The 12,972-nt window shown below is 35.3% G+C and overlaps 1 protein-coding gene across 3 annotated transcripts in view; it reads left to right on the top strand.

Annotated features, from left to right (window-relative positions):
* Positions 1-12,972, top strand: part of PRKG1 (protein kinase cGMP-dependent 1) — a 1,018,841-nt gene that overhangs the window by 873,761 nt on the left and 132,108 nt on the right. The window contains exon 1 of one of the 3 annotated variants that reach the window (XM_036438438.2): positions 12,050-12,230. The exons of the other annotated variants lie outside the window; for them this stretch is intronic. Within the exon in view, the coding sequence (XP_036294331.1) occupies positions 12,145-12,230 (86 nt within the window). The 5' untranslated portion in view covers positions 12,050-12,144. Of the gene's footprint in view, positions 1-12,049; positions 12,231-12,972 lie in introns of those variants that run through there. 3 annotated transcript variants of the gene reach the window in all.

Below are 12,972 nucleotides of genomic sequence, written 5' to 3'. Positions count from 1 at the left end.
AATTTTTCATCTCTTTGATAACTGGTAAACTAACCTTGTGAAAGCTTTTGAGTGTGTACATGCTTTTTCAGAGATCTCTGGTCCCCTGCGATGCTGCAATGTCTTCCAAGACCATTTTTCCTATTAAGGCAGCTCATTTTCCTTTCTTTCTTTCTTTCTTTCTTTCTTTCTTTCTTTCTTTCTTTCTTTCTTTTTTTCTTTCTTTCTTTTCTTTTCTTTTCTTTTCTTTCTTTTTTTTTTTTCAAGAAAATGCATGATTTGGAGCAAGGAAGTTAATAAACATCTATCATTTATTTAGATATAAAAAGCCTTATTAAAAAAAGACTTTAAAATAAGAACAACAATTCAATAATAATACAACTCTCCTAAATTGGTCATGTACAATAGTGCCTTTACTTGGTTTAGGATGGTGGTTCCTTGTCTTCTCTGCTTCAGTCTGGTACACACACACACACACACACACACACACACACACACACCCGCTTTCACATGTCTTCAGACCCTTGCCATGCACCTTGGGACCAAAAATCAGGGTCAGGATGCACCATGTGTTTATCTCAAAGGTAACACTAGACAGCCTTTAGAGCACATGTGTCAAACACAAGGCCCGCGGGCCAAATCCGTCCCGCCAGGCCTTGCAATGTGGCCCGCACCGCACTGTCATCACTGCACTCCGCTGCGTTTCCATCACAATGACAGTTTATGACTGTTCAGTAAACCATTCGGCCCGCGATTTAGGCTGGATTTTAGATTTTGGCCCCTTCTCTGATTGAGTTCGACACCCCTACTTTAGAGGATCTGATTTGGGGTTAGGGCTGCCTAAGCAGCAGACCTCTGTTTTTGTAATCTGTTGAAAATTAACCCATTTTACATAGGCAGTTTTATGTTGTTGTGGTTATTTTGCTTTATTTGCTTTCTTTTTTTAAAAAAATGAAAGGATAAAAGAAGAAATATCAATACCTTAGAACAAGCATGTCAAACTCAAAGGCTAACAAGGGCCAAATAGACAAGGTTTAAGTTTTGTGGGACACACACACAAAACAAAGCTTCAATTTTCCTATAAACATAAGTTTATTTTAATATAGACATGCTGGATACAAAGGGCTAAAACAAATGAGTAACTGTAAGCATAAAGTAATAGAACATTTTAATAAAAATATTTTTCTTGAATATTAACTTACTAGACAATAACTGCACAAATTAATAAGTGTAATACAAACCTATTTTTCTTGTTCTCCGAAAGCGAAATATTTCCTATTGGACACACCAAACAAGTCAGTCCAAAACTAATGACATGGCAATTGACTGCTGAAATATTTGTTGCTAGTATTAGTGGAGAGAAATGGTGCGCCTGCATGTAAGGCACATAAGGGAAACAAAGGCAACATGATGATAGTAATCAGTCATTGGAGAACATTGTAGTTAATTATTAATAATTATGTATAACAGAATATTAAAAAATTATGAAATTTTTATCAAAACATTTCTTACATATTGGCTGGGCCACAAAAAATATTTCTTGTGGGCCAAAGTGGCCCGCAGGCAGCTAGTTTGACATGCTTATCCTGGGAACTATATATTGAGAAACTAAAGCAAAAGAGTCATGGTATATGTGAGGCAGGAGCAGATAAGAAAAGCGTATAAAGCTAAAACCACATTTGTCTGGGCGATGCAGTATGCCTTTCAGAGGTGGGCCATAGTTTGGTGGTGTGTTTTCCAGCAAAAGTACAAAGAGCTCATAAAACGACTGATTTCTCAAAAGAGCATGATTTACCCACTGGTATGGCCCTGAAACAGTCTGCCTACCATAGTTGTAGTGTTGTTCCTTGGTGTGACTAATGTATACAGCTTCATGTTCTGGATGTCCATATTCTTGTGACAGTTGAATTACTGAAAAACATCAGGTGCTCAAATACTGGTATGTTCCATTGGACTGATAAAGTATCTGAGCCAGCTCAGCCAGGGAACGTTCACTAATGCCTATCAGTGCTGGAATTGCCACAGGCATCTTCATGTAGATGATCTCATGCACTGTGGATAGTATAGTGCCATTTTTACAGGTAAGCACACTCAGGTTCAACCAGGTTAAGTGCCTTGTCTAAAGATGTATAACTATCGATAGTAGGGTCCATAGATGAATGTGTTGAACTCTAGTGCCCGTACACTTTAATCATATAGGAAATTGCAGATGGAAGGAAGAAATAATGCAGTAAGGGAAATATTTTGGAGAAGCAATTTCAGATTCTTCTTTTGAGATTTATTTAGAGCATATGGCACAGCAAATAGCACCATACTAAATGTACAAAAATATCAGCTGTTATGCTAACAATTTGTTACAACAGTTTTTCTCCCTTGGCAGGGTAATGGCAGCCTTTGCTGACATCTTACTAGGATTATAGGATTTATAGATTAAAAAAAAAAAAGAGATAGTGTATATTGTGATGTTTTCCTGTTCTTATTAAAGTATCTTAGCAGAGATGCTGGTTGTAAGTGTTGTAGCCATTCTATTGCTTTGACACTAAGAGATTTTAAATAGAGCCCAGGAAGTTAGTTGCTGATAGATGGTCTCCTTGTGTATGTCTGTGGGAATGCTTTAATCCTGTCTAATTTTAGGCTTTCTCTAGCTATAAATAGTTTGTTCTTGAGATCAAGGTGAAATGCCTCCAGGCTGAGAAGTTTCCTGGAGACACTGGTGCAGTGTTATTTGAGAGTTCACTGTTTATATTCTCAGTTGAATAGTTGGGATCTCTCTCTAGGTCCTTCTGTCGTCTGACTCCCGTCCTCCTTTCTAGGCTGATAATTACATTACTCCCTGACTTTGACTGTAGCGCTTTAAAGATACAGATGCTTACTTCCGATTATAAAAATATTTCTATATCATATATGTAATAATGGTTCTTTCCACCTTTCAATTGAGTGGAAGTAATTCGATGGAAGCTGGGGCTGTGAGGGAATCTTGGACCCGGGTGCCTACAGAAGGCCGGAGGGAAGCCTGGGTCCTGGGTGCCAGAGGGAAGCTGGTGCCTGCAGACGGGGGAAGGAAAGGCCTACTCTTGCATGAATTTCATGCATCGGGCCTCTAGTTTTTTATATAACTGTGCTTATAGTGAGGTGAGTGTGAGTTCATGTGTATCTTGTTACCCTGTTAGGATGGTCAAGGCAAATAAGCCTGCAGAAATATACTCCTTGACCACAGCCGTTAAACTGGAAAGAATAGAAACTCCCAAGGACAGAAAGATGGCACGATGAGTGGCAGGTACACAGACATAGGGAACAGGCAAATAATTTAAAATCCAGCTGTGTTTCTTTTTCACAGTATGATTGCCTCAGGCAAATCCTCAGGTCTCTCCAAGGTTCATTTCCTTATTTGGTTTAGAGGCAAACTTTGTCTGTAAAGAGACAGAGAATAAGTTTGCTAGGCTTTGAAGATCACATAATGGCCTCTGTCACATATTCTTTTTGTTGCGGCTTCTTTTATTTTTAACTCTTTAACAGTGTAAAAGCCATTCATACCTTGAGGACTGTACCAAAACAAGCTGCTGGCTAGTCCAGGCACATAGTTTTCTGAAATCACATCCTTATGTTATCCCGAGGTTTCACTTTTAAACAGCAAATACATGGCAATGAGAAGTACTCAGTAATCGTAGGTTCTCCCAAGTGTCAATGAAGCTAAAATTTTGGTAGCTTCAGAAAAAGCTACAGCTGTTTTTAAAATGACCCTACTCTGTTATCATTTGAACCTCAGGATTCTCAACTATAAATTTAAGGTAGCAATTCAGGCCTGTTGCTGCCTGCCTGCCTAGTGTTCCTACTGCAATAGGTGCTCAATTGAAGATTGTTCGCTAACACTAGCCGTGCGTGCAATACCAGCATCTCAGCATTCACAGAGAAGTGGCTGTGAGTGGAGTGTGGTAGGTAAAATACAGAGATCTGCAGGACCCAGAATACAAAGGACAACTAAAGAATAGTTTTGCAAACATCCCATATCTGTCAGTCAGTTACTACGATGTACACTGAAATATGGGTATATTGAGTAGAGGGAATAATGAGGGCAAATGGCTGGTATAATTCAGGGAATACTTTTTGGTACTATCATTGTTATCACTAACTTTATCTAAATATTATTATTCTTACAATTATCCAGGGAGGATTTATTGTTTTTTGATTTTTTGGTTTTTGTTTTTATATATATTTTATTGATTTTTTTTTACAGAGAGGAAGGGAGAGGGATAGCTAGAAACATTGATCAGCTACGTCCTGCCCACCACCTACTGGGGATGTGCCCAAAACCAAGGTACATGCCCTCGACTGGAATCGAACCCAGGACCTTTCTGTCCGCAAGCTGACGTTCTATCCACTGAGTCAAACCGGTTTTGGGCGATTTTTCTTTTCTTTTCTTTTTTTTTCCTAGCAATTCACTTTAGTCTTTAAGAGCCGAAAAGAAAACAAAGTAATAAATCCTACACAACTGGGAGTACATTGGACATGCTTTCCTCCTGCTCATCCTATTTTTTTTTTATATAGGCTTAATGTGGTAAAACACTCTGTTGAATTTTTAAAGGTAGTTGTGTAGTCAATATGTAGCCATTTATAATTTCTCCAGTCCCAACCCTGCTAGCCTAATTTCTCTCTCCTCTTTTTACTCCCAGGGTTTCAGCCATTATGAATTATCTGCTGTTCCCTGTACACCAGATTATCTCATGCTCTCTCACAGGCTGCTCCTGGTGATAGAAACACCTCACCTTTTCTGTTGATACGTGTCTAAATGCACATTAGTTCTTCTCGGAGGCATCACTTCTTCCCACAGCTTTTCATGATTCTCTCTACCATCAAGCCACGTCCCTCCATCACTCATCACACAGGAAAGTTTGGGGTATTTCCATGTGATTATGTGTCATTTTGTTCACACCTCCAACAAACTCTGATACTACCACATTGTATATTGTTAAAGGCCCAGTGCATGAGATTCGTGCACAGGTAGGGTCCCTCGGCCTGGCGGGAGATCAGGGCCAATCTGTGGGGTGACCGGCAAGGCAATCAGGGGGCCCCCACTGGCATCTCTCTTGGCAGTCCTGACACCGCCTGCTCACTAGCCCCGCCCAAGAGGCCCCACCCTCCAATTGCCCCGCTGCTGCCAGTTGCCTCCTGCCCAGTAGTGTCACCCACTCACCAACCAGCCCTGCCCCCGCTGCTGCCACCCGTCACCTCCCTCTACGGTGGTTAGTGCATGTCATAGCAACTGGTTGTTCCATGTGTCATTCCGCTGTTCAGTTGATTTGTATAACAGGCTTTTATTATATAGGTTAACTGTCAATTATCTGTCTTACCTGCTAGATTGTAATGTCTTGGAGGGCAAGTATTTTGTTCTTTACCCCTTTTTAATAGCCAGCACCTATGATAATCACCTGCCTCAGAGTCAATATTCAGAAACTTTACTTAGGGTTGCCAGATAAAATACAAGGCATTGATTGAGTTTGAATTTCAAATAAATAATGAATAGTTATGTTTTACTATAAGTATATTATTACATGAAGGCACACTTAAATTTAAAAAGTCTTTATTGTTTATCTGAAATTCAAATTAAAATAGGTGCCCTGTATTATTATTTGATAAATCTGACAACTCCTCTTTATTGTATATCTGAATGAATAAATGAATGAATGAATGTCATTCTTTCTGAATTATAACATAAAAACATTTTAATCAATTTTTGTGGATTTTAGATTAAAGAACAAACCACAGTAGAAAATTTTGTCAGTATGATTTGAAATCTTTGATTGCATTTGAAGCATGTTTTTACATTAACAACAGATGAGCTTTTTATAAAGAAATGACTATTAACTCTTGGTGGTCTTTCTAGATTAATAGAAAAAGTATGAAAGTCTAATCAGTAGGTAAATAAGAATGAATAGAATCTATTGGGGTTAGACATTGCATAATAATAATAATGAAATTATGGTATTATTGTCTAATGTTTGCTGAGAGATTTCAGTAGTTAGGCACTGATCTAGGTGTGTTTTTTTAATATATTTAGTTAGTTATTCTTTATGAAATTAGTCCCTATTAATATTATTTTTCCAACTTCTTCCTCAAGAAATTGACAAGCAAAATCTTACTCAAGATCACATCTGGTATTTGAACCTGAATGAAGTAACTTTTAAATCTGTTCTTCTACTTACTATGCTCTACATTCTCAATACAAAGATTTACGATGGCCTAATATGTATGGTTAATGTACCTCATGTGATTAAAATATGAAAAATTTTGAAGAAAATTTTATTTTTCAATGACTAGCAGAAATGCTAAAATATATTTTCAAAGAAATGTTAAATATAAAATATTAATTATTAGATACATGTGGATATCTACATGAAATGTTTGTGTAGATACACATGCAATTGGTAGCTTAACATCTTAAGACATCTAAAGTGCCACCCTAAAGAGTGTTAAGAAGCAGATGCCCCATCTGAAAAAAGACCTTCCTTAGTTTGTCATCTAGTTCTCATGATTGCTGGCAGTAAAAATGGGGCAAAAGTCACTGCTGTAAGTGACACTGGCCAATACTGTGCCAAATGTTTTTATTTGTTCCACCTGCTAAGTGGGTGTCTCTTCAGAGTATTCAGAATAGGCCAGCGTAAGTTAGCTCTAGCCCTGCTAGCTGGGGATTGCTCTGCAGTGAGGGTTGAAGGTAGCCCTGGCACGGACAGTGACTAACAATGCAATCAACATAGAGGAGACCTTCTAGGAGAGTCAAAGACCTCACCAGCCTCCACCAACAAATTGCTTGTAAGAGTCAATTTTTATTATTTCATATATGTACTTTAAAATATTTTATAACAGGTAATTCAAATATATATTAAGTAATATAAAATTCAAAAGTCTCCTTGGACTTTTAATTACACATCCTCTTCCCTGAGTATAGTTATTTTTCTAATTCATCCCAAAGTAATCCATGCATTTTGAGATATGCTTATTTGTTTGTTTGTATTTTACATAAGTGAAAGCATGCACTCATGGTTATGCACCATGATCTGTTCACTGAAGTTATCCTGGAGATCATATACACATAAGTTTTCTTTCATTATTTTAATATAATTTTAACAATTACCTTGCAATTATTTTAATCCCATAGAGATGGGTATTTACATTTTTTCAACTAGGTTATTACATATTTTCAAGTTTGTATATACTGTAGTAATATTCTTTTTTATGTCCTTATATTCCAACAGTGTGAGCATGCATGCAGGGTAAATAGTTGAAAGACATTTTTATTAAATAATGCTGAATTGTTAGGCAGAGATGAATTATATACAAAGGCTATACTAGGTAATATTTTCACTTCTCTCATTGTGAGATGAGATATATTTTCATTTCTTTCTTGTCTATGAATTGTCTGTTTATTGTTTTTGCTGATTTTTTGTGAGGTGTTGTTATTTTATTTTTATTGACTTGAAGAAATTCTTTACATATTAAATAAATTAGCTTTCAAATATTTAGTACAAAAATTGTATAATATTTTAAAATCATTATACTATGTATATTTTAAATTGCGGTGGCTGAGCAGTTAGTGCATGTCTAATACACCAAAATTCTTGGTAAATTTTGATTGATATGTTAAGTACAATACTCCATTTACTTTTTCTGACATCAACTGTAAGAGTTTATACTGTTTGCAATGACTTGGCTGTAGCAATTTTTATTCGCATTTATACCCATAGCCATGACTTACTTTCATTACCAATTAATTTTTTTTCTGTTTACCTTTAATTCAAATTTATCTTCAGTTTGGATGAAGTTGTAGCATATTAGTTGAAGTGAATTCTGAAATCACCAAAACATTTTGTTTATTCAATTAATGCAAAATAGGAAGTATTTGATAAGCAAGTAACAAAAATAAGAGATCTTTTACAGTTTAACTCAATGTAAAATTCTGGATATTTCTCTTCCCTAAATAAGCCAAATTAAAAAAACTCAGTGTTAAATTTTTTTTAATATATATTTTATTGATTTTTTACAGAGAGGAAGAGAGAGAGAGATAGAGAGCTACAAACGTCGATGAGAGAGAAACATCGACCAGCTGCCTCTTGCACACCTCCTACTGGGATGTGCCCGCAACCAATGTACATGCCCTTGACTGGAATTGAACCTGGGACCTTTCAGTCCGCAGGCCGATGCTCTACCACTGAGCCAAACCAGCTTTGGCTCAGTGTTAAATTTTAATGATCAAATTATGCTTTTATAAACTTTTTTACATTGTTCTGGACATCTGCTTATAAGAATATATTATTTCAAATAAAGATTTCTGATTTCCATTGGAAAATTTATTTTATTGGTCAGAGATAAAAATATGAATATGAAAATCTATGCCATGATATGCCACTTACATATTACAATTCTAGGCTTATTATATCCTTTTCTATTTAAAAAAATGATTGGATTCAATATAAGATTGTCTCAGGAGCATTGAAAGCCTTAATAATTAAAACTTTTAAAAAGTGTTCATGTTGGTAAAATTCTAACTATTAGAGAGGAGAATAGAATAGTGATGTCAATCTTCATGTCACATGTGAAAAATGAAACAGAGACTGGGCCATTCACTCAAGATCTCATGCAATGTTGGCAAGAGAACAAGAAATAGAAGCCACTCTCCTGACATGTGGCCTAGGAATCTTTACAAGAAAGAACACCCTCCTGGCTTGAAGGCACTTTAGGTAACCTTTGAAATACGTGACCACACAACTTAACATTGATTTCATCATGCATCATTGAGATTCACTAGTGCATCACCAGCCATCATTCCAATGTGCTTTCAAATTGAAGGCTTACTGTTTAGCTCTGTGAAGAGCAGAAGAAACAAATAAAAAGGAAAAGATGAATGCATTATATTATACTTTGAAGGCCTCATGACCCATGGAACAACTGTAAAATAATTTATCTATTAATATCTTCTCTTAAAATTCAAACTTTTCTGGCCAATTGCATTACAGAATTCCATGAAGACTCTGAAAAGTAAAACAAACCACTGATTTTTCTTAGTGCAGATTATTTTATGAAGTATGGATTCGAGAAGGGGAAACATAGAATTAAGAGGAAAGTGAATGTTTGATTTAAATAAACAAACTGAATATGCATTATGTTGTATACCAGGTTTAATTGTTTAATTTTTTTCTCTTAAAATATCACAAGATCACTTGGAAAAAGACTAAAAGGATGCCTAAGAACCAACGACATTATAATATTTAAATCTCTATTTCCAAGTAACTAATAAAATAACAGAATAAATTTGAAAAACAAGCTCTTCCTTCTCTTCATAAAACACACTCTGGGGAGACATTATTTAAACTTGTAAGACTTTGCCAGAGAGTTTAATATGTGAAGCTGGAGAACAGAGTAAATACCATTTGTATGCTAGTAACAAAAACAAAACTAGGATTCTGATTTTTGTCAGTGCTTATTTCTTACTTTAGTTATAATGGAATATAGAGATAATGATCTTTAATGAGCAAATCCTTCAGTAACATCAACAGTCAGAAGAAGAAATGCATTAAAATATGAAATATGGAAGCAGTATGTAAAACTCTTAAATCGCTATTAAGCTAGAGTCCCAAAGGAGCACATCAGAAGAGAAATAACAATAGGCATTGTGTTGCAGTTGCTTTTTTCTCCCCTTTCACTTTTACTAATTCCATGTATTAGGTTGTAACAAAAGAAATTGCCAATAAATTGCCATTTTTAACCTGAAATAAAAAAGGACATTTTATTTGGTTCACACACACACACACACACACACACACACACACACAGAGTATATACACATGTATATTTGTATAGCCTACAGGCACTGAATGATGTGGTCCTGCCTTTCTTTGTGGAATGTCCTGGTTCCTGATTTTTTTTTCTCAGTCCTCAGGGCAACTGCATATGCTATACTTGTTTTCTAAAAATAACTTTTCAGAGCCATCTTGCTAACCCAACTAACTCATCTTTTGGGGCTTCATTTTTAATGTGCTCAAAAAAATTGTCTGGCCTCTGAATTGCCAAGTGAAATGCTCCCTAATATATCTCTGATTACATGATTTTAGATCAGTATTTTTAGTTATACGTTTGCATACTAATTTAACATCTGTCTCCACTAGACTTCAGGGTTCAGGGATTCAGAATATAATAGCCTTCAGTAAACATGTTGTAAAATGATTATTGACTTCTTATTATTGTATTCAATATACATGTGATTACTTAAGAATAATAAAGTGAAGGAGAGTCACCAAGATATTAATCTTAGTTATCTCTTGGTGTATGGTGTCACAGCATTGTTCTATTTCTCTCTTTCTCTTAATATTTTTAAAGTATTTTTTCTGTAATTATATGTAAACATTTTTATGAGAATTTTTGTCTTTTCAAAATGCTATTGTAGACAACAGAATAATAAGAAAAAAAGAACAAGCATAAAAAATTTAAAAGAAAAAATGTATTAGAAAAAAGAAAGTTTGCAAATCTGAACATTTGAACTAGAATACAAGGTCCTTGGTGGAGCCATCTGCATGTCCCCAGGAATGGAGATAACAGCTGGTGTACTTTAAAGAAATAGTTTTTTGTCACAAGTGTAGTAGAGACTAGTCTGTAAAATTTCACAAAGAGCCTAGAAAGGTAGTGGACAGCCTCAAACTCTAAATGGAAGTGTAGGAACTTTTCTTTCTTGAATGTTCCTTTTGAAAGCTCTCATGAAGAGTTGGCATGACTAGATTTACATTTGAAAATGTGCAAGTAAAATATGGATTGTAAAAGGAACAGAGTGGAGGCAGTGAGGTCAGCTATAAGGCCTTAGTAGCATTTCAGGGTACAGATGGTGACAGCCCAGAGTAGAACAATGGCTATGGATATACAAAGGAAGGATGGATAGAAGAGAAAAGACAAAGGACCAGGTGAATGATGATGTCATTTACCAGAATAAGGGTACCCAAAAAAAAAAGAGTGGTTTAGAGGCTAAGAGAAAATTAGATATGTTTGAGTTAAAGGTTGAAACGGAACTTCCAGACAGGGATGTCCAGTAGGAGAGAGGTAAATGTTAAGAAATTAAGACTTGAAAGTCATTAATATAATTCTAATAGCTGGTGCCATGGGATTATGGTGAGATTTCCTTAATAAGAGAAATCAGAGCAATAAAAAAGAAGGCAGAAATTTTTTTTTGGAAAAACACCTAGTTTTCAGTGAACTAGGGAAGAGGACTTAAGAAAATAAATTGAAAAAGTAGAGTTGGAAAACAATTGGGAGACTGATATTATCATAGAGACTTAGGGAAGAAGGTTTTATAGTGAAAGTATTCAAGAGAGTAGCATGCTTCCTGGATATTAGAGGACCCTAAAGTGATTATGATGATGATAACAACAGTGATGATGATTATACACTATCATTTATCAGTTGCTTACTAAGTGCCATGCTTAATTATAAGACATGTATTATTTGCATGTCTTAATTCATTTTGCACTTAATATGTGTGTTCTATTAGAATATGGGAGGTGTAAGTCATGTTGAAATAACTTCATGACTAAATAGAAAGTGGATCAGTGAATGGCCTGATACAACTTATTCTTCAAAAATACTTACCTGCTCTGGGAATAAAATTTCAAATAGCACAGTTGAATTTTGCCATAAACTCTACAAATCTAGTTCATGATTAATTCAAATTATAATTTCACTTTAAGTGGCCTTTTGATACTTCTCACATCCTATTAATTTAAAATATCCTACTTGTTGTAATAAGATTGCCCTTGATTTTGAGTTGAAAAGGATTTATTTTGTCCTATGAGATCCAGACTTAATTGTGGACATTGAGCTGTTGCATTTGATTGAGAATGGAGGGCCCTGATTCATGGTTGGCTGTAAACTCATAGGCAGTTGGAGTAGTGTCAGTTTCCAAGAAGGCTGGCACCAAGGGAATGCTAGGACTTTGTTGATGGCAGTCACGTTACTCTCGAGTCCAGAAGGGAGAGCTGTAACTCAGACGGAACCTTTGCTTGAACTACATCCTACTTTGGCCTCGTGCACTCTGTGTTCCCCTGGGATATAAATCAACTTTCGGTTCTCTACCAGCCATAAGACACAAGAGGATCACTTCAGAACAAGAGTACATGTTAAAGCCTTGATATGGATTATTCAGACACTGACAGTGATTCCTCTTTGGGATACAGCGATGATGAAGATTCCAGTGATGAAGTTCAAAGAATATCAGAGTCAGTGCACAGAAAATATTTTTGTTATTTGAAAATATTTTTGGATATTTTTCATGCTCTATGATTTCACTGAAAGCAATTTCTAACTTCCTAAAATGCTTAAAAGAATAGTACTAAACTGCATAGCTTTGATATTAATTAATCATTAATCAATAGCAACTTTGTAAAATATCTGTTAATCTTCCCAAAAAGTAGCTACTTCTGCAGTAACACGTGTTTATTAATTGTCATGCTAAAATCAACTAATACTGGTAGAGAAATGCATGGATCTGAAACTTTATTTTTTAAAGAAGATGCACATGTTAAGCCTGGACTGTTATATAGATGTGTGTATATTTATTTGCTATAAAGAACTGTGCTGAGTGTGCAAAGGCAATATGTGTTTGGTGAAAGTTTTTAATTAAGTATATTGTACATATAACTCTAGTTATATAATTCATGGCCATTTTTTTTCAAAAATCTCATATTCATCTATTAGATATTATTAAATACCTTAATCTACTAAAAAAAACTATAAAGGAAAGAAACATCAGTTTTTAAAATTAATACCATCTCCCTTTTTTCTTCTCTTTTCCCATGTCTAAATCTAATTACATGAAATCCTGTTAACTAACTTAGGTTCACTAACACAGAAGTTCTGTGAGAAACCAGAACAGCTATGTGTGAACAAATATAAGTTTTATAACAACAAGGAGCTATTAGGATCTCTGCCTTATATGAGTATGTAATATTTTATATCTGA

This window comes from Pipistrellus kuhlii, unplaced genomic scaffold (assembly GCF_014108245.1).
Source record: "Pipistrellus kuhlii isolate mPipKuh1 unplaced genomic scaffold, mPipKuh1.p scaffold_m20_p_15, whole genome shotgun sequence".
Classification (NCBI taxonomy): domain Eukaryota; kingdom Metazoa; phylum Chordata; class Mammalia; order Chiroptera; family Vespertilionidae; genus Pipistrellus; species Pipistrellus kuhlii.
Note: the sequence above shows the minus strand (reverse complement) of the source record. Positions and strands in the feature narration are given on the sequence as shown.